Source organism: Scleropages formosus, chromosome 13 (genome assembly GCF_900964775.1).
Source record: "Scleropages formosus chromosome 13, fSclFor1.1, whole genome shotgun sequence".
NCBI lineage: Eukaryota > Metazoa > Chordata > Actinopteri > Osteoglossiformes > Osteoglossidae > Scleropages > Scleropages formosus.
In genome coordinates, this window is record NC_041818.1 from 11475196 (window position 1) to 11496981 (window position 21786).

General features: G+C 41.6%; 1 protein-coding gene across 7 annotated transcripts in view; it reads left to right on the forward strand.

Annotated features, from left to right (window-relative positions):
* The window catches only part of LOC108925319 (protocadherin alpha-C2-like), a 110915-nt gene extending 89808 nt beyond the window's left edge, over positions 1-21107 (forward strand). For all 7 annotated transcript variants that reach the window (XM_029257251.1, XM_029257253.1, XM_029257252.1 and 4 more), the window contains exons 2-4: positions 1987-2045; positions 8082-8170; positions 19714-21107. In XM_029257251.1, the coding sequence (XP_029113084.1) occupies positions 1987-2045; positions 8082-8170; positions 19714-19979 (414 nt within the window). In that variant the 3' untranslated portion in view covers positions 19980-21107. The remainder of the gene's footprint in view (positions 1-1986; positions 2046-8081; positions 8171-19713) is intronic.
* Positions 21108-21786: the final 679 nt, after the last annotated feature.

Here is a 21786-nt window from a genome sequence, read left to right on the forward strand (position 1 = left end):
TGTATTACATGACTGTGTGTGCTGCTTTCCATGAAAACGGTGCTGGTATGGATGACTCACTGCAATCTCTGCAACATGTTTGGTTGCTACCAAACTGTTGGCACTAGACTGAATGGATTCAATGAACTGCTTTGGTGAAAGCTACCAAACTACTAATCCGACCTTATTTTACTCTCACTGCTATGTTAATGCCAAGTATACACATATCCTGTTTTTATGCTTTATATATATAAGATTGTTGCAATGCAGTTCTAACATGATTGCAAATGTTTTGTAAAGCCAGCACCTTAAATGCAGTATTTGTTTTGTTCACTGCTTATTTCATTCTACCAAATTTTTCCCTATTAACATGAGACATTGTAGCTTTAGGGACTAGCTGGGCAAAGGGAACACTGTGATTGGTTGGTGTATCTATTACAGCAGGCTTGCTGTATCCATGCAAGGTGTGTCTGTCAGCAGGCTGAGGCTGCTGCAATAGCCAGACTCATTTATTCCCATCTGCTTCTGACAGTACTGAGGTACTGAGTCTTCAAGTATAGAGAAGTCAGGCAGGCATGGCTGAAACAGGAGGGATTTCATAGATTTCCTCAGGTTTCTCTCATTTCTCATTTACATTCTAAGCCACTCCACGGTGGTGGTGTGGCACTGAGTATGTGGTTTTGACCATTGCTTTAATCTTTTGTCTGTTTCCTGTGCAGGCCATACTACAAGATGCAGTTGTAATACGGGTTATCAAACTTTCATTGGTTTGAGAAGTGCTGAAATCATAATGAGACTTCCTAAAGGAATTGCCTTTCCTGGCATTAGTTGTATGCTGGAAGAAGTAGCGCTTGTATTTAAAACCACAGGTGCTTTTGCTTGACTCCTCTGATTTTATAGACATTTCAGATAAATATTTGAAGAGTCACAGCCTCTACGAATTACTTCAGGTATTGTATTTTTTTAATGACTAATATATCTTGTTTATGGAGTCGTGAGTAGTGATCACTCAGCCATCTCCAAAGATATTGTATTTTTTAGAGCTGTCACCTGTCATATGGGGCAGCTATGCTGACATCAGCTGAACACCTTGTAGGTAACAAGCATATGTCTAATGTCTCCATATAGATCTTAAACGCTAGATGCATCCGGTTTTAGAGACATTCTCATATTGTCACAAAAAACACATTGTATCAGGCAAACATTGTTATTCTGTACTATTTTATATACTATATTTTACACTTTACATTTTCTCCCCTAGACCCATGTTAGTATTTCGTGAGATCTAATGATGTTTATGAACTTTTACTTCAACTAACAACAACCTTGGCAATGGGGATTTTATTAAATGTGTGAAAAAGGTGATGTGTCTTAGCGCAGATGTGTTCTCAGTTATGGTGTACCCTTATCACCTCTTGCTGTAGTGAAGGCTGTATGCTTCCATATATCTCAACCATCTTGGTGAAGCTGCAGTGGCACACCACCACCCCATCTAACATGACCTTGACAAAATGGATTTATATGGTTGCCATGGCAGCATCTTCCAGTAGGTTCAAACCATGGTAACTACAGCTCTTGAAGTTGTGATTTGACAATTTTTCTGACAACAGAGAAATTATAACATTCTTTTGATTCAGTAAACTACCCAATTTGAGACTGAGGGATGTTTCTAATTAGGTCAGTGACCTAATTACACCATGGGTGTTTCAACTAGATTCAGAAAGTGTGTAAAAGAGACAGGCATGTGGAAGACTGAGACCACCCAGCCGCTTTAGTTCTGTATACTGTATAATCTATATAGATTCCAGTGTAAGGAGCTTATTTCCCAAAGTCATCTTGTAGATGAAGAGAAACATCCTGACATGAGCATGCTGTCTTAGTATCTGTGTCCCAGCAGCTGTCAGCAACTTTATCGCTGTTCGACTTCGAAAAGCACATTTTCTGGGGTGAAAGAATGGCAAAAAGCCTCACTCACTGATGCCTCTCCATCTTCTTTTCCCCTGTTAGCCGAAGCCTCCTAATGCAGACTGGAGATACTCGGCCTCCTTAAGGGCAGGAGTGAAGAGGTAAGCATTTTATCCCACTTTTCCTGGAAAGCTGTTTACCATTGCAAGCAAAACCAGTCTTTCCCTCCTGAAACCTTGCCACTGGTCTAGAGCATGAGAGTAGGGTTGTGAAGCAAGGTTTCAGTTGGTGTTGTCTGAGGACAGAATGTGGCAAACAGAGATATAAAGCCTCTGGAGTCCTATCCCCAAGGTGATGAGGCCCAAATTTCTCTGGAAGACTGCCAGACTCTTAGGTAGATTCCTTCAAATTCCAGAGACAATGCAGAGCTAGTAAATGAGCGTAAACAGCGAGCAATTTATAGGCAGATGCAATGAAGCAGAAATACAGCTATGGTGGATAGTTCCTTGGACGAGGGATGCGCAATTGCAACACAATTATATCTACTTGCAGTGGAGCAGCCACACAGGCCAGTGAGAGAGCAGCCCTAGTATCAGCTGGCTCAGCAACCAGCTCGCCTGGCCAACTGCAGAGGAAAGTGGGTCATGTGCTGGAGCACGTACCCTGGCTGCAGCTCCCCTGTACCTGCTTAGAACCTGCTGTAGCTGAAGGACCATGCCACCCTCAGCTTGGGGGCTAGTCTGAGTTATGGGGTCATCCTGCTCATAGTAACACACAATGCAAGACATCATATGTGACTCAGAGACCTCAGCTGCTCTTTTAAACCTGAAACAGGAAAGAAAAAGGAGGTCTGGGAAGTAGAGGAATGAACACAGAACAGAACACAAGATACCTTAGGAGAAGAGGCTTCTTTCCTGCCAATGAAGTACTGTGCAAATTTGTGTTCTAGAGTTGAGATCAGCAGTATGGGATGTCCCTCCACATCATCTCTCTGTATAAGTCATTCAGGTCTGCTGTTTCTTTAGCTTGTGAAGTTCTCTTCAAGATGTAATCAGAAAGACTTTCAAAGAATACTGTACATGCATGATTTCATGTGTTCTGCAGATAAAATGCATTCGTTCCAGCATTTCTGTTATTTTTGGAACCAATGTTGGAAGTCTTTGACTGAGACATGACTGGAATGTCATCAAATGTCAAATTTTATCACAATCATCAAAATGTATCACAAGGAGAAGTCAGTTGAATATGGAGGGTCCAGTGTCACTGGAATGGATTTTTCTTCTGGCAAAATGTTTGAAAATGAGCATACTGCTGAAACACTACTGTGTCTGCTCAAAAATTTTTGGCAGAAAAAACAATTTTCTTATTATATCCTCTATTCCACCTGACTGGAATTTTGATGGCATTTGAAGGATCTATAAAGATGTCAACACAGAACTTAGTCACATCACAGTTGAGTACCTTCAGCATTACTTCCAGAAATGGAAGGGACATTGGGGCAAATGTACATTATCAGAGTAATATCAGTTTGTACATTATTTTTTAAAATAACAGCATAGAAGTTTTTATACACAAATGATATTTTCATGTATATATCTTGTAACTCCCAGTAATTAGAACATTTGTCTACATATTCCTGAGTCATTAATCATATCCATGCTTTGGTAATGCAAGATTAATCTTGTCACGCCAGTAATGCAGTTTGTGTGTAAGGGTGAGTGACAGGGAAAGTGAGAGCAAATGAGGGTGACAGAGTGAGCGGGGCAATGAGGTTCCAAGCCTGTGTCATTTACGAAGCCCCTGACAGAGACCAAGCATGATATTTCATGTCTCAGGCATTGCGTTTTCTCCTATCATTCCCAATCCAGTTTTTTTTTTTTTTTAATTTGGTCAATACACTGAACAGTGGATTTACAGGTTATTAGTGCACAGTACATTTTCTGCTTTAAACATTTGAACCTTAGATCAACATCATCAAACATTACAAAATGCACACACAAACTGGTTCACATCCAGAGAAACGGTGCTATAATTCAGTTGTTTATAGATTCAGCAGACTTTTATCTGCGTTGCAGAGGTGGATCTGTGCTTTAAGTTACCAGTCTGTTCTTTAAATCAAGGTTGAAATAACTAATATGTTAAATTAGCTGTTTAAATGACTAAGTACACACACACACACACACACACACACACACACACACACACACACACACACACACACACAGTCTTCAACCACTTCTCTCAAGCAAGTTCGCCATGAGCCAAACCCAGCAGCACAGGGCACAGGGCTGAGGGGACACACCGCAGGTGGGATGCCAGTCTGCCCCAAGGCACCCCAAGCAGGACTCGAATGCCAGAGAATCCCACAGAGCAGACCCTGGCTAAACCCGCTGCACCACCGTGCCCCTCCAACTAAATAACCATTTGTTGTTATTACGAAAAAGTAAAGTGCTGAAAGGGCAGTAGGTACTGCAGTGGTTAGGGATGTTAACTTCCATTCTAAGGGCCCACTTTTCAATCTCACTTCCTATTGTCGTGTCCTTGAGTAAGATTTTTACCCCACATGGCTGTAGTAAAAGTAACCCAGTGGCATAAATAGGTAAATCACCATAACCCTCGTAAGTTGCTTTGAACAAAAGCATAGTTAAATAAGTGTAATGGGAAAAATTTGCAGCTTTCAGTGCTCCCCCACTTTGTCTTTCTTTCCCTCCTTGGTTCTCCACTGCAGCTTTATCATCTTGTTCCTTCCATCTCCCTGAGCTCAGTCAGTTAAACTCTTCTGTAGCCTCAACTCACTGCTTTTGCACCAGGCTCTGAGTCTGAAGCAGGCATTTGAATGGATGAGAAGACACGTCACCTTGGGCAGGCCTGGCTGGACTTTCACAGACAGAATTGCAGGCGAGACCTTAGACTTTCAAGCCCCCCCACAGCATCTATCCATCCCTTGCCAATGTACAGGGCCAATTCAGACAGCCATCCGTAGATTATGAGACTAGGGAGAGCTTTTAAATGCTTCTTCTTTACCCAAGGCAGCATCAGTGAAGCGGCAAGTAATCTTTCGTCAGGCCTTAACATTTTTAGGGACCCAGATATTAGGAGAAAGGAGGAATGTGCAGCTAAGGATTACTGAGCAGTGGAAGCAGGGATTTGGAAAGTGAGTAAGGTGTTTGTTTTATTCCTGTCAGTTGTAGGATTGCTGTGAGCTTATGTTTCTGAGGAACCCTGCAGTTGTACTCTTCCTGGTCAGGCCTTGGCTCCATATTCACACAACTGTAACACTAATCCAAATGGCATAGACTTCCCTTAAGCCTCATAAATCAACATTCTTGTTTTACAAATTGAGCCTCGTCAGTGAGATGATAAAAGATAATTAAACAAAATCCTTTTGAAAGAGGCATAAATACTAACCTTTCTTAACCAGAAAAACTGAAAAATCACAGCTGAGAAAACTACAGAAAACAGTAAACCTGTGATAGACAATATGTATGTTATTATGCTATAAATGTATGCTATTTATATGTAGATACAGTTAAGTATTACTGCTACATATGGTCCACCTAAGTAGGGCAAGTGAAGATATGAACTGCAGTAGGCTTATGAAAAATGAAGCATCCACACCACAAGTTCTTCCAGATTTCCTCATGTTCTGATCAGGATGAGCTGATACTGGGCTGTGGGAGTCTCCAGTTAAATTTATTTTTCCTCCAAGCACCCACCCTCCTTCTGCAAACAGATGACAACATCCTAACAAATAATATAGATAAGTGCTGGGTCCCTGTTGTTAATATTTTAGTGTTTTCCAAGATCTGTGAATACACATTGATTCAGAGTTGGGGGCAAGGTGGTGCAGTGGGTTTGGCCAGATCCCACTCTCTGGTGGGTCTGGGGTTTGAGTCCTGCTTGGGCTGCCTTCGGACGGACTGGCGTCCCATCCGGGGTGAGTCCCCCCCGGCCTTGTGCCCTGTGTTGCCAGGTTAGGCTCTGTTTTGCCGCGACCCCGCTCAGGATAAGTGGCTTCAGACAGACAGACATTGATTCAGGAACTAGAAGCATTCTATCCACAGCAAGTACATTACATTTAATATGGTTTTGATCTGGGACTTCAGCCTACACACCACTGATGGCTGCATTTACCTGGTTGGCCTGAACACTTTGAAAGAAGGTCTGTCTCAGCTGGTACTCATCCCTTCAATACTTTTGCTCAGCCTATCCCCACTGAAACCCCATTGAGCTGAAGCCTGTAGTTTTTAGTTTTATGTGACACCCCAGGTATTGAATTGGGCACCAAAAATAGTTTGCTGGAGACTTCTATCCATACTCCTACTGATGCTCAAACCTGCAAAGAGACAACCTTGTAAATAATAGTGCCATGCTAGCAGTGCTCTCCTGATATCTAGCGCTACTGGTTCCTCAGCGCTCCCCCGCTGTTGCCCAAAGCTGCCCTATTGATTGAGAGTCTATCCTTCTCGTCTTGTGAAAGTTTCTCTTGTGTTTGCTGACAGCACTGAGATTTTGCCATATGCTCAAAATTAGTACCAACACTCAGGCATATAGTGTAAATGCAAACTACGTGTAGCTTCCCTTTTCTAAATAAGACCATGTTAACTGACTAAACTGTAACTGCACCCATGCTGTTTCTATATGTTTAATGTGATTCTTTACACTTCACTTTAACGCAATAAAGGGCAACTGCTAAAAGCACACAACCTCTTTAGTATACCCTGCATTTGCAATGCATACAGATATGATAAGCAATAAACACTAACTGCACCCATCCAGGGGGTGCGGTGGCGCAGTGGGTTGGACCACAGTCCTACTCTCCAGTGGGTCTGGGGTTCGAATCCCACTTGGGGTGCCTTGCGGCGGACTGGCGTCCCGTCCTGGGTGTGTCCCCTCCCCCTCCAGCCTTACGCCCTGTGTTGCCGGGTTAGGCTCCGTGACCCCGTATGGGACAAGCGGTTCTGAAAATGTGTGTGTGTGTGTGTGCGCACCCATCCATCTTTATTTGATTTATGTTTTCTAATACACTCTGTATTTATGAGTGCATTCAAGCAGGAGAGCGCTAACAATACAAGGCTTTGATACAGTCCACATTTACAATAATATACAAACAGGCAAGCTGATAACAGTTAACCGCACACAGCTTTCTTTGTACTCACCACATGAACAACACATAAAGAGACTAATAGCACAGAATTTCCTTCAGGCTCAAGTGCACAGAATCAACTGTATGTATGCACAGAGAGTGCAGCAGTATGCTAATAAAGTAGTTTAAAGTAGGACACCAAGGAAAAATGGCACTGCAGTTATTCTTAAGGACCAGTCTGGCTGAGAGCAGGTGTCATTTTTAGCAGTGAGGCAGGGCCCTTGGATAGCCTTATCATCTAATCCTCCTTGAAACAGATAGATAGCCAGGATGTGGCAGATGGAGAGGGTGGGGGGTGGGACTGAAGGGGGCTAGAAAAAAGGCGGTCCCTGGGGGCACTGCAGGGTCTTGCAGAGGGTATACAATCACATGTTTGCAGCTCAGACATGCCATTCTCCCACTGCAGCACAGGCGGAGGAAGACACGGAAGGCTGGCGTGAAACAGCCTCACATTTGTGCTTTAAATCTCCATCTGAATTTACACACCTGAAACCCTTACTTGGACTTTTAATTTGCGAACTAGACATGGTCAATAGTAATCATTCCTATTTGTGGTTTAAACTACCAGTAAATTAATATGTTGGCTATGCCATTTAATTTTTGTATCATAAATTGCCTTTTAAACACTACTGCAAAGTGCAGTCATTATTAATACTTAACCCTGTAACAGCACACTAACCCTAAGTTATTATGTTGATGTTGTAAGATACATCAGCTGTCTGTCTTAACACTGTCATCCTAAGAGCTATTGTACAGGTCTGACCCCCCAGGTTCAGCCCCAGGCCTTTGGACATATCATTGCAGTATTTTAACATTACACTCTGTCTTTCTACAAGTCTGGGAGGTGGTGGAGCATTCTGCCCTTGACATTTTCAATAGTCCTGTTGTGTGACTATTGTGTTTTGTGGAGGAATATGAGTACAATTATTTTGGCATTCATTGAAAAGATTTTTAATGATTAATTACATTTTATGTGTTTTATTTCTGCATAATTTTAAAATATAAGGCATAAAAATGAACATAAAAACTCAAGATATGTCTCTTACTTTAGCTCGGTACACATGGAGGAGTCCTCTGTGCTGCAAGGAGCCCACGGTGTTCTCGTCCAGAACTGGCCAACTGTCTCTAGTGGATCTGGAGGTAAGAATGATAGACTAATGCAGTAACAACTATGACTGAACAGTACTGACATTATGTATAGTTCAAAATTTCCATTTCATATGGCTCAGTTACTGTCGTTTTACTGACAAATTTGAACAGACTATGTATTAAATATTCAGATTTTGACAGAAAACTACAATTTCATCTCTGAATTTCTGTTTCATTATTGAAATGCAGGCAAATGTAAAATCATCATTATCAAGAATTATTAAGAAATTGCTCAGAAGAGAAAAAGCTCTGAAAGTACAAGTTACAGGCAGCCGTTAAGGGTAATAGAAACACCACCTATTTTCTGACATACATGAGAAGGGTTCTTAAAAATGATATTTCATCCTTCTAAACTTGCTGGTATCTGTCCTGAATCAGCAGACAGGACATGTAGAGTAGAGACAGAACAAAGAGCACAGGAGCCATAGCCAATCATTTTAGAAAGGTCCACACTTTTCCCTAGTAGAAGAGATTGAAGGTGGTTCTTTCTGGTCTTCAGGGTATTAAGTGTTCTGTACTTAATTTTAAATTTATATTTTAATCATTCTTATCATTATACTAAGTTTTTCTGAAGATAACACAGGTACATATCTTTTATGGTATACTGGTTCTTTATATTACATGTTAAGAATGCTGGAGCTACACATTTTTGCATATGCAAACATTTTACAGTTTATTTCTTTTGATCAGTTTTTGCCTTTGCATTTTCTAAAATTTCTCTTTTGCAGCACAGAAATCAGTTATATTTCTGTGTCAGCTGCTACAGTAGTAGATAGAGCTGCTCCCATTGGGCTCAAAGGTTGCAGGTTTGAATCCCCCCTCTAGCTGTAGTACCCTCAGGCAAGGTACTTACTCTAAATTGCTCCACTAAAATTACTTTGCTGTATACATGGGTTCATTACTCTAAGTAGCTTAGCATTGAAAGTCACTTTGGAGAAAAGTTTCAGTAAAATAAATATGGTAAATGTCATATTGTCTCATGCTCTGTTTGTGTGCATTTTACTTCCAGTTAATGGTTTGGTATAGAAATGAAGGTTACATTTGAAAATACATTTATTCATTTAAAATAACTTACAATATTAAACTAAGTACTCTTATTTACCCACTTACACAGCTGGGCAACTTTACTGGAGTAAGTTAGGGTTAGTACCTTGCTCAATGGTACTATAGCTAGAGGTGGGAGTTGAACCTTCATCTTTTGGGTACAAAGGCAGCAGCGCTAACCACTATGCTGTAAAATAGACACCTAAAGAAAACACAACTAAAACAAGCCAATAAACTAAAATATGCCTGTCTTCAAACATTTGTAACTTGAACGTTTGAACATAATTTACTTAAAATCAATCTGTCATTTATAAGTCTTTCTCATACATTCACCAGAGATTATACCATCAGATCAGATACACACACACACACACATTTTCAGAACCGCTCGTCCCATACGGGGTCACGGGGAACCGGAGCCTAACCCGGCAACACAGGGCGTAAGGACACACCCAGGACGGGACGCCAGTCTGTTGCAAGGCACCCCAAGCGGGACTCGAACCCCAGACCCACTAGACAGCAGGACCGCGCCACCGCGCCACCGCACCCCCTACTCAGATCAGATATTGAGTCTAAATTAGAATGCAGAGGTTTTCTTCCTGATGATGCCACGTTACTGCTGTCAGTCAGCTGAAAAAGAGGGACACACAGAAGAAGGCAGAAGTGAGGACATAGTGTTTTGATTCATTCCCCTGGAAAAACCCTCTAATCATATTACGTAGATTACAGATTCCATTCCAAGGCAATGAACCCTTTCCTCATGCTAAGCTCTTTAGTCATGTGACAGCTCTAGACCCTGGGGCTGTTGTCTGCACAAACAGCAGATGCTCATAGGGTCAGCAGTGAGCCTGGCTTGAGCTTGTCCATGCTTGAACAGAATGACCCCATTGGAGGCTCATCTAAGGTCAAAATATATTCATCTTGAAACTGTCTGGGCAAAAGTGGTGCTGGCAATAAAATGTATTGGAGAGCCAGAGGGAGAAATAGATGGTAGCTTTGGAAGGAGGGAAGGGAATGCACAATTATTGAAGTAATGAAGTAATAATTTGTAGCAATTACGTTCTCAAAAATTGCTCAAAGTTCAGAGATTGTGCGTGACAAAATGCTCTCATTAGTGGTATTCCATCACCAAAGTGAGATCTTTGCCTCCAAAGCCAAAAGACAAGAGATGTTGATAAACTGCCAAAGAGATATCAGTGGTGCTTTTGCTGCTTACCATTAAGCACTAATGTCTTTTTCAGTTTGGCCAGTAGTTGTAGCAATGGCTGGCATGAGTTGGTAGGCTCTTTATCCTTAAATGAGTTTCCGCCAAACCTTGATAGTCTCTCTGTTAGTGAGAAAAAGCATACACAAGACAAATTTTAAGTATATCTGCAATGTGTAAAATTAGTAACCCTTTGTCTGTTCCTTGGATGTAAAAAATTAGCTAATGATTCATTTGGTCTTAAATTCTTTCCCATGTTGCATTCTGCTTACAAAGATCCAGCTTGGCAACCACTTGAACAGGTGCATTGAGGTTCAGATGAAGCTGGCTACCTGGGGGAGGGAAACAGAATGGAGCCTTAGAAATGTTGGAAAACAGCCGAGAGTAGCAGTGCTAAAATCACAACGTGAAGGCAAAGGGGTTTGCTCCTGCTTCTACTGCAAAGGCTGAGGGTTCACACCCTGTTTTGAGATCTGTACCCCAGTTGACTGGTGCAGCAAGAGGAGGAGGGCTGTTGCTAGGGGAGCATTTTGGCTCTTCAGGAGCATCACTGGCTCTGGTAGAGGAGCTCCGCCTTGCCTATGGAAGAGGCAGTTTCCATAGCAACCATTCATAGCCTGAACAGATGGGGGGTGGGAGGCAGATACAGCGTTGGAGAGAGAGGGAGGAGAGGCAGTGGCTGCAGCAGTGATGGAACACGAGGGAGAGGAGAGTGACCTACATATTCACTTGTTCGGTGCAGCAGTGGCAAGTTTACTGCAGGTTGCTGTTTATCTCTGGCTTGTTTCCTGACAGGCACCAGGTACCAGTAACACTTCCCACCTGCAGGGGTTTATGTAAAAGGGTGATGGGGGCATTGTGTTGAGAGGTCTGTGGGCCCTGCACATGCATTAACCTGCAGGTATAAAGGGCACTGAAGGATGTTATGCAACTTGTGACCTTCCAACTTTGAGATGGGGCAGCACAAGCACTGATTTGTCCACAGAGTACCCTGATGAGGATAAGGAACCAGAGGGACATTTGTATAGTCAGAATGAAGAGGAAGGGCTACCGGAACAAGACCGTATTTTTTAAATATACCCATTTGCCATAAAACTGTGAATGACAGTTCTTTTTTCTAGTGGTAAAAACCTCTCACCCAATGCACAGTCTCAGGCCAGAATACCTGGGCTGCTAGCTCAGTTCTGGGGCTTCATCAAGGGCCAAGATTTTCCAATTATGAGTTGCTGCCTGTAGCATTGGTCTCTTTGCCGTTTTCTTCTATTACTCTCACCCCATTTCGAGTGCAGTGTTCTTTATTTCTCTCTCATTTCTGTGTTTTACCTTGCTTTACTCCTCTGCCTTGCCTCTCTTGTACCCACATTCACGGTCTTGTCTCACTCTCCGTCTGTGTTTTACATCTTGCCTTCCTCTGTTTTTCTCCCACTCTTTCCTATATGCCTCTCTATTACCGTTTTCCTTGCTATTTGTTTACCTCGCTCTTCCTTTCTACCTCCGTCTTCTTTCATACCATATCTTCGACTCTATTAATTCACTATCGTTTTTTTGTTATCCTTTCTACCTTGCTTTTTCTCTGTCATTTATATTCTTCATCACTCCCTGTGTCCATCATCTCTCTTCAATACCTTTCTCTATTCTTATTAGCTTTGCTCTTCTTTGCCTTCTTGTCCTCCACCCCTCTCTCCACTGCCTCCCTACCACACTTGTTTTACAAAAATCACTGTCTGTCATTTTCTGTCTTACATTACTCTCCCTTTCCCTCCTGTCAGTTTCTGTCATTCCTCGCACTTGTTTAAGCATTTAAGGAGATCACTCTTAAAACTCCAAGAAATACAAGCTTAGTTTTGTAGAGACCATTTTAAAACACGGAAGGAGAGAGATCCAGAGAAAACAGTTATCAAACCTGTGCATAGGGTTTAAATGACACATACATAAATTATTCATACGTGGGGATTTGATCCGGTTTTAATGGATGATCGTTTAGTTGCCTCACCTCTTGTGGACCACATTTATGTCTTAAAAGCACTGCTCTCGTAGTAAGGACAAAGCCTTTAAGACTCTAAATGGCTCACTAACCTGTTTGATGGAAAGAGCAGTTAGGATAACATTCCCATAATATAAGCTAACATTTCTGCAGATGCTTGAAAAGACGCTGTCATCTCCCATCCAAAATAGTGTTGCAATTTGTTTATGGGTATGGGCTATGAACATATAAATACTGGTACAAATGTGACTTCACTAATAAATGTCTGCACAGTTGCACACTTGCCTGTGTTGTGGTCTTATAGCTTCACCTGGCATGGCCTGAGTGAGAGGTGGCAAGAGAGGTGTGGCTTGCCTCTGTGATGTGCAAGCAGTGTATATACAGTATGTTCACATTTACTGCATACAAAGGAGGGAGAGCAAGCCAAAACAGGGCCACAGCTGTTTCATTCTTGTAATTAATAACAGTTTGAGGTTTGCCCTGCAGTGAAGAGAGGTGCTTATAGGATACAGAGGGTGGTGCAGAGAGGTTCCTCTGGTTTCTCAGTGGTTGACTGAAAAAAGTCTTCTGGGAGCCTGCTAATGGTTGCATAATGTCTCAGCCATGTCTCCATGTCCATGTCTCCACAGATCCTTGTGCATCGCCACCTGCCCATAGATTGCCTTGCACCAATCTACACAGAGCTACCATATCTACACAGATTCCCCTCTACCCCCATGTCACTACAGATTACCTAGCACGGATATGTCTACAAAATTTATGCTACACAGCAACAAATCACAGAAGCGATCTTGCAACTCTTGTCTCCATACATTATCTTATGCCACAGTATTTCTGCAGTTCTCCCTGCAACACCATGTTTGTACAGATTACTCTGCACACAATATTTCTGTAGGTAACCCTCAATGTTCATGTTTATACAGTTTTACCTGAATATCCGCCTTTAAATTTACACAGGGGATCATATGTGTTTTTCATTTGTTTCTGGACCATGACTCTGCATATCTAAATTGACTGTCTCCAAGCTAAAACCTTTCATTCCATTGATTAATGTTTTTTGTTTTTTTAACTTATCAATCCCAACAGTATCAAAAAATCAAATCACAGTAAGGCACACTGCCTAAGTAAAGTGGTCAGGTTCTGGGACCCCAGCAAGGCACCAGAGATTCCATTAATGCAGACAGAGTAGTCAAGCTCAGGGAACTAAGCTCTTACTGGCACTGGAAGAAAGTTGTAATTACATTGTGATCTTTCGATAATGACCCAGACTTTTGAACTTTACAAATATGCATGGCCAAAGCAGAGTTGTGTGCAAGCTATTAAAAGCCACAAGTATAAACTCATGTCACTTTCATAGTTCTTCAAGAATCAACACAATTTGTTCCCAGAAAATGGTTTCATTAACAAATCAGTAATATTTACTGTATTGTCAGTGCTGAGGGCAATGTACTCACGTTCTCTCTTTTCTTTGGATAAATTGTTTTCCCCTTCCTTAAGCAGTTTCATGTCATGTAATTTTTGGTTTCTTGTTGGAGATTCAGAAAATTCTCAGTGTTTCAGATCTCATTGTCTCATTTTTGAAGATTCACATTCACAATTCACAAAACAATACTAACTCATTAACACACAACTCCATTTCTATCACTGGTAGCTCACAAATTGAGAACTATTAACTTGCATCTCTAACTACACCTGAAAGCTCTGATTTTTACAGATAAATAGCACAGCCAAGTCGCACCTCAAATGACTGAAAATGAATAACCAAATCTTGTGACAACAAAAAACAGGAAGAAGATACTGCAATGTACTTTCAAAATGATGTACATGTCAAGAACACACGCCTCCCTCATTCAGCCTTCTGTTATGTAAGTTCTGCACTCTACCATGAGTCTGGATTGACTGGAATAAATGAATAATGCAGACCGATAAGTTAAGTCTCATACTGATTTTGCTACAATGAACAATTCCTGAAATCAGGAGCACAAAGACACAGAAAACTTTGGTCCCTGTGAACCTAATAGCTGTTTTATCTTTCATGAGCTCTTTCAAATCTCTACGATCACTCAAAGTGACCCTTACATGCCTAACTCCAATCATGGATGGAATGGCTGTAATGATATTACATTTGCATGGGCAGACTGGCTGTCGTGTGGAGATGTGTCACTCTGTTACACCAAAGGTCAGTCGTGGGGTGAGGGGGGTGGAGGTAGCTGATTCAGCATTGAAACAATGATCGACAAATCAGATTGCTGCAAATAAAATGTGTACAGCTGCACTGGGTGAGGCATGTCTCTTTGTTACCAACCTGCCAGCAAGAAATAGACAAGGAGGGGGGATCCACAGAGGCAGGCTCGACTGAAGAGCCCCCTGAGAGCTTGGCGGGGCTCTGTTTCCTTGCTGCATGAGCCCTGACTGACAATGCAGACATCACAGATCTCACTCCCTCTTTATCTTACCCTCTCCCTGTCGCTTTTCTTTCCTTTCTCAACATCTTCTACCCTTTTTTCTTTTTCTCTCCAGTTATTTCCTCAATTTTTACTTCTGTCCCTTTTCCCAAATTAATATTTCAAAAATGTTTGTGTCCACATAGCAGTAAAAGGAGATTACAAATAATAATGATAAATGTAAGTACACCATTAATTCAACAACACATATCCACAGATTTAAAAGTCAACCAGTGTTAATGTAAAGCTCTTACCTCTGTTTCTCCTCCAGACTCGTTTGTGTTATCAATTGAGACAGTAAAGGTGAGAGGGCAGACTAGATTTAACTAGTGTGTGTGGGGGGGTTAATGAGAAAAGAGTTGTGAGGAAAGGAAAGCAGTGACAGTAGGAGCGACAGCCCATAGTATTTGGTGTAAAGCAGTGTTTGTCAACAAGGCACATTGGACTAGACTAACTTTATGTGAGACAAAGGAGATTCAAATGATCTAACAGCAACATACTGTAATAGACTGTACTAAACCATGTGTTCTGGCAGTAGTGTTACTTGAGGGAGTCTAAAGTTATTCTCGTTCAATATTTTGACATCTCACAAAGTTTTCCTGCCCTACTTTTACTCACTAGTCAGCTCACTAATTTATTTCTCTGGTTATCCACTTGTCCAATCCACTGCTGTAACTTGCTCATTCAGATGTCTAGTTAAAAAACTTGAAGATTCGGTTCATGTAAAATGCAAAACTTAAATCACTTCTTCATCTTGACAATTAAACTTTGTTTCATTTAGCCTACCATGTTAGCGTGTCATGCAAATGTAACTGCATCGTCTTCCCAGCCTCATTAATGTTATACTCTGACCGAATAGTTGGACCCTCACTGGTTTTCTGGCAGTGCAGAAAGCCTTACCAATGTGGATTAGGTCTTCTTATCATAATCAAAACATAGCTTGTTCCCAAGAGGAATTTTCTTGAAAAAAAAATTACTTTCTCATAAACAAATTTGTGTTGCTTAGTACAGCCAATGTTCCCTTTAACCTCTGTAATGAGGACAATTCTTTTTCAAAAAAATTTCAAAAAGAATGTTGCTTCCCCGTCCAAGTCAATTACTTCCACAGCTGGGTGTTACTGCTGCTGTTGTGAAAACTTATATTTTTCCTCAATGGATTTCCTGTAGGGCGGCACAGGGGCGCGGGGGTGTGGTGGTACAGTGGGTTTGGCCAGGGCCTGCTGTCCGGTGGGTCTGGGGTTTGAATCCTGCTTGGGGTGCCTGGTGGTAGGCTGGTGTCTCATCCTGGGTGTGTCCCCTCCCCGTCCAGCATTGTGCCCTGCATTGCCGGGTTAGGTTCCGGCTCGCCGCTACCCTGCTTGGGACGAGTGGCTTCAGACTGTGTGTGTGTGTGTGTGTGTGTGTGTGTGTGTGTGTGTGTGTGGATTTCCTGTTTTTCTCACTGGAATTTTTCCCACAGTTTTTTGCCAACATATAGCTCTCACTTAAAAGACCACTATAACTGCTAACTAACAGCATTAAACCAGAGTAATTCAAATCTAGAGCTGCATCATGAAGTTTCAACTTATACATCCCAGTGAGATCTCATATGTATTCTAATGAATAATGACATTTGTGAAAAATTTGAAAATAGCAGCTGTGAAAAATGAAAAATTAAAGTAAAAAGAGTAAAGTGCTGAAGGCAAATTATCACACAGTATCTCTGAGAACTGGAATATCATCAAGGCTTTTCAGATGACCAAAACAGAAGGCTATTATGATGTGATGTGTTGTGCTGTGGGGGTTGTGGTGGCGCAGTGGGTTGGACAGGGTCCTGCTCTCCAGTGGGTCTGGGGTTCGAGTCCTGCTTGGGGTGCCTTGCGACGGACTGGCGTCCCGTCCTGGGTGTGTCCCCTCCCCCTCCGGCCCTACACCCTGTGTTGTCGGGTAGGCTCCGGCTCCCTGCGACCCCGTATGGGACAAGCGGTTCAGAAAGTGTGTGTGTGTGTTCTGCTGTATGCGTTGCCTGTACTTTTGGTAGCCCTCGTCAGAGGTATAAGGTCAGGAGCTTCTTGTGACATATTGCTTTTACATCAAGTGTCATGGATCTAGGTAAGATTTTGTGCATATATATGATATATATGTTTGGAATTGTTGCCTGCCAGACATCACCTTTATTGATGCTGCCAGCAGTTCCTTAACCCCTAGAATGGAACTACGAGTCATTCGTCACCTACAGTTATATTCATTTCTAGGATATTCAGTTTTTTCATATTAACTGATAAAGGTTTTAAGAATTTTGTTGTGATTGTGTGCAAAATTGTCCTCCTGGAACCACTGTAGAGACCGCATGCTGGCTGCCTTCACTGTGGGGAGAAATCTTACAGTGGGTGGTGCTTACAATGCTTGTCATGTTGAGCCACTTGAGAGAGAAAGGACGTCTGTACTTAGGTCTCTTAGTCTATTATGGTTTTATATAGTGCCAGAACAAGATGAGAAGGGGCATTATGAAGAGATTTATCATTATCAGGTGAAGAGGTAGAGGATATTACTGCACTGGTTTCCCTCCCAGCATCCCATACTGTTTACCTTCTCCTGCCTGCCACTCCTGAAGCCTGCTGGTAGGCCTTCTGGGCAATTTCTGAAAATGGCTGACGTAAGTGGTATGATGTAGGGACCAAAGAGAGATTGAGAGGCTGAGAGCAGAAGAGTTGGATGTCTTATGGTAAAGAGTAGGTATTAAGTAAGAGCGGAACATTTAACAAAATCATTCAAGATTGCGACATGTAACATGAAAAAAATTTCTTTCAATTTTTTTGCCCTCTTTTTAATGAAATACCCCAAGTCTTAATACTGTAATAAACAGGGATACCATAAGCAAAGTGCTGAGAGTCTTTGGAAACAACACTGTCAGACAGGTAGTCCTCAGCATACGGCATATGCAACTTACAACAACACGAACTTACAACGGATTTCCCACCAATCTTATTCTATTATTTTCAAGTCCTGGGGTTTGGTTGTAAAGTCTAATGATGACTGTATGATAAGCTGATTGCGCAACCCCAAGGCACCATATTTATTATTGGCTCAGTTGGTGTGTCTATCAATGATTGTATTTTATTGACAGGATTGTTTTATTTTGAGAATGCTTTGTTTGTGATTGCATTCGTTAGTTTTTCTTTTTTTTTTTTTTCACAATGCCTAGGAAGTGAAATTGTGAGTATTCTGGTACTAAAGGTGAAAGGTGAAAGGTGAAAACAGTTTTCCATCTATCCATCCATTTTCATTAACTACTTGTCTTGAGCAGGGTCATGGCAGTCTGTATCCTATTCCAGAATCACAAGCTACTTTAGTACTTACATACAGACTGTAGCCATTTTATGGCAGTATAGACAATAATGGCACTGAAATAACCTGGCTGCTGTAGATCTCATAATGATACATAGCTAGATTAGCTGTCAAAGATTGGTAACGATCCAGCCTGGATATATTAGGATTCACCTACCACTCATACACTTATACAAATGTGTGTGAAATTATTTTATAAATCCAAAACAAAAAGGAATGTTGTACAACATAGTAAATAGTTGAAGTATTATGTAATACATTAAAATGCATCATATTACCAAGTGACTGTTCTGCTTAAATGAGACATTACTATTTTCAGCCTATTTTTCCTTTTTACTGTTATGCAACATGCACACTCTTTTTACACCACACACTACTCCATATTCTTATACTTCGTTGTTTGCATGATCTTGCTTTATGTTGCTGCATTGTGCTGTATAGAACTATTGTCATATACTGCTGTGCATTATTGATGCACTTTATAGCATTATATTATTTTCCACTTTGTGGTATTATAATCACATACTGTACCAGTATTGTGTCTGAGATGAAGCTGTACAAAATAAATTTCATAATGAATAATAAATTAAAACAGTAAATAATCATATAACTGTGTGGTACTAGTGTCCTGTGACTAAAGTTGATGCTGTGTTCTCCAAAATTAAATTTTCATGCAATGTTTCCTCTTTTTTATATTAATTGTTAGGGCCAGCCATTCTTGGTTAGTCAGTACATAAGATGCCCAAGACATCACTGAATGAAAAGGGAGAGTTATGTATCAAATGTAAAATACTGACTAAATCTCTGTCCTTGAGTTGTACCGAAGTCATGTTAATCATGGAAGCTAGCTCCTCGGTCTATCCTTAAGGCAAGCATGTTGAGCTGTGCACTTGTGTGAAACAGCTCTTACCTCATCTGTGCAACACTATGCAGCCTGCTTTCATCATCGGACCAGGGTATGGGGTCGACCCGAGTCACCCGGTTTTGCTAATCCATGTCAGAATATCATGTAACTGCCTTTGTTTCTTTTTCTGTAAGCTTACTCTTTGCCTGTCTAACCTTTCCAGATTTCCTGTAGCCTTTGCTAAAAAGGAGAGGGTTTGATGTTGTTTCCCTCACAGCTAATGCAGTCACAGTCCCTCTATCACAGTATAGTGCATGCTGTGATTTCCTTCTTATCAGTCTCTGAATAAAGGCTGCCAGTCCTGCTTATCACTCCTTCCTGCTGTGTCGTGCTGAGTCTACTCGTCAAGGCTGAATTGCTTCCCCTTCAGTAGTTACAGTTATACTGGGCTCCTGGCAATGAAACCATGAGTTCCTATAAGTATGTCCAGCATAACAGTTGGTGGGCATACTGCAAATTTTTGCAAGATGGCTAAAAAACAACCTTATTGATACAATTAATAATTTATTGTTAATGGGAAGATCTACTTTAACTTTGTTGCTGTTGTTACTGATGGCACAACTGTTGGTCATGATTGTTGTATAGTGTTGGTATTTGACAGAATTTCACTTTCTTCTTTCCTTTCAGATGCTGAAGGGGGTGAGGCTTCCCCTCCAGTAGGTGCTGGACTGAACAGTAACAGCTGGCATTTCCGCTATGGCCCAGGCCCTGGTCCTCCCCAGCACCTGAAGCCTGGAGAGGTCCCCGAAGCCTTCCTCATCCCTGGTTCCCCTGCCTTCATATCCATCCGCCAGGACCAGAGTGATGACAAGAAGGATGAAGCCAAGAAGAAGAAGAAGAAGAAGAAGGGGAAGGACAAGAAGGAGAAAGGAAAAGATGACAGTGAGCAGTAAGGAAGGAAGAGTTTTTAAGCACAGCAAAGCCCCAACAGCAAGACAAAAAAGGAAACAAATATAATCTAGAGTTTTAAAAAATGGGAGAGCTTCCTGCTTAGCAATCCTTGGTTCACCAGCGCTCATGTTTTTAAGCATGTTTGGAGACATGTCATTGCATCCTACAGATCCCACATCATCCCACTTCTATCACCAAAAACAGATCCATTGCTGTGTCATCCAGCTGATAGCCTGGCTCTCTATCTGATCTCTCCTCTCTGCAGCCATTATTCTCTCCTGCTGAACTGAAGCAGTGAGTGATAGCACCTTTGTTGACCTGTTATCCTCTGGACCAGAGGGGGAAACCAGACCCCATCCCTTTGTTGTGAAGCACATGCTCCCCTCTGGACAGGACCTTGCTTTTTTCTCCTGAGGGAAGTGAGACCAAACACTGACATTATCATCAGTGAACTTAAAAAACCCTATGTTACTTCCTTGCTGAGCCTCAGAAGGCCTCTCCTGAAGTGTGGCCATTCTGTCATATTTGTTCAAAGAAAATATTTAATTTTAACACTGAGAAGGAGCAAAACAGAAAAAAAAGCTTTGTAAATTTGTAGATTTTCTAAGAAATAAGTTGATGCTAAAAGCTGGAGGAACAAAAGCAGAGAATATTGGTAAATAATGCAGGGCTGTTTTAAGAACAGTGAATAGAGAGCAGTGATGCAGGTTCTTTTTCTGCTTTGATGGCTGTGTTCTCAGGGAATGTTGAAATACTTCTCTGAACACAGACCCAAGGACTCATATAATCTAACATCAGCACTCCCAATTGTCCATTTTCATCCAGTTTCCAGAAATCTAATTTGCATCTCCTGTACCATCCCTAATTCAACCTTTAACTTCGTGCACCAAACCTTCCCACAAGCAAGCTCCTACATCTTCCCTACACCCTCCCAAACATACATCTTCCCTAAATAGACCTAAATCTAAACATAAAATCTGATTGCATTGATCTACTACCATATCCCCATCTTCTTTGTATCTTCAGTTGCATTCTTACTTCAGTACTGTTGGAAATCTGTGCGCTTTTCACACCGATTCTACAAACCTCGGACAAACTACATTGTACATACAGTCATACATACAGTACAAGTGCATACAGAAATCTCTCCTTCTCTCCTTGTCATCTGTTCCCATTTATTTCCTGTCTGCTTTATATTCACCAACAGTCCCTTCTTTGTAGGGTACCCACCTGCTTTGTGCTTTCTCCATCCACCCTTCCTAAATAAGTGCTGATAACAGGGACTGCACTCCGGCTCCATGCCGACCTGGACACTGGGAACAGTGTGCTTAAACACAACTTGAAAACAGACCAAACAAATACTTTCTCCAGCAAAATCCTCCAGGAAGCGTGCCATACCACTCAAAGGGAGCAAAGCAGGGATTGTTTACAGGGGAGTTTTCAGATTCCCTTTGTATCCTAAACTTTTTGGAGGAAATAGAACAAATTTTTTAAAAAACGCAATAATAAAAAATAAATGGAAACATTAAAAAAATCCAAAACAACCATTCAGATTTTTGCTCTCGAAAAGATGGAGAGTCAAGCCTGAGCTGTCAAGCCCATAATTTGACTGTGGGTTTTGAGTATGTCATACACTAAGAATGTTGCTCCTGTCTTTTTGTCCTCAGTCCTCACCTGATTCCTGCTTCTGCTTGAAATGCTCAGTTGTAATTGCTGTCACTGCCTCTTAAACTCTCCTCCCCTTAAACTCTCCCCACCTTGGCAGCCATGAGCCAACCTTTTGGGGCTTGTTCGATTAATGGGCCTGGG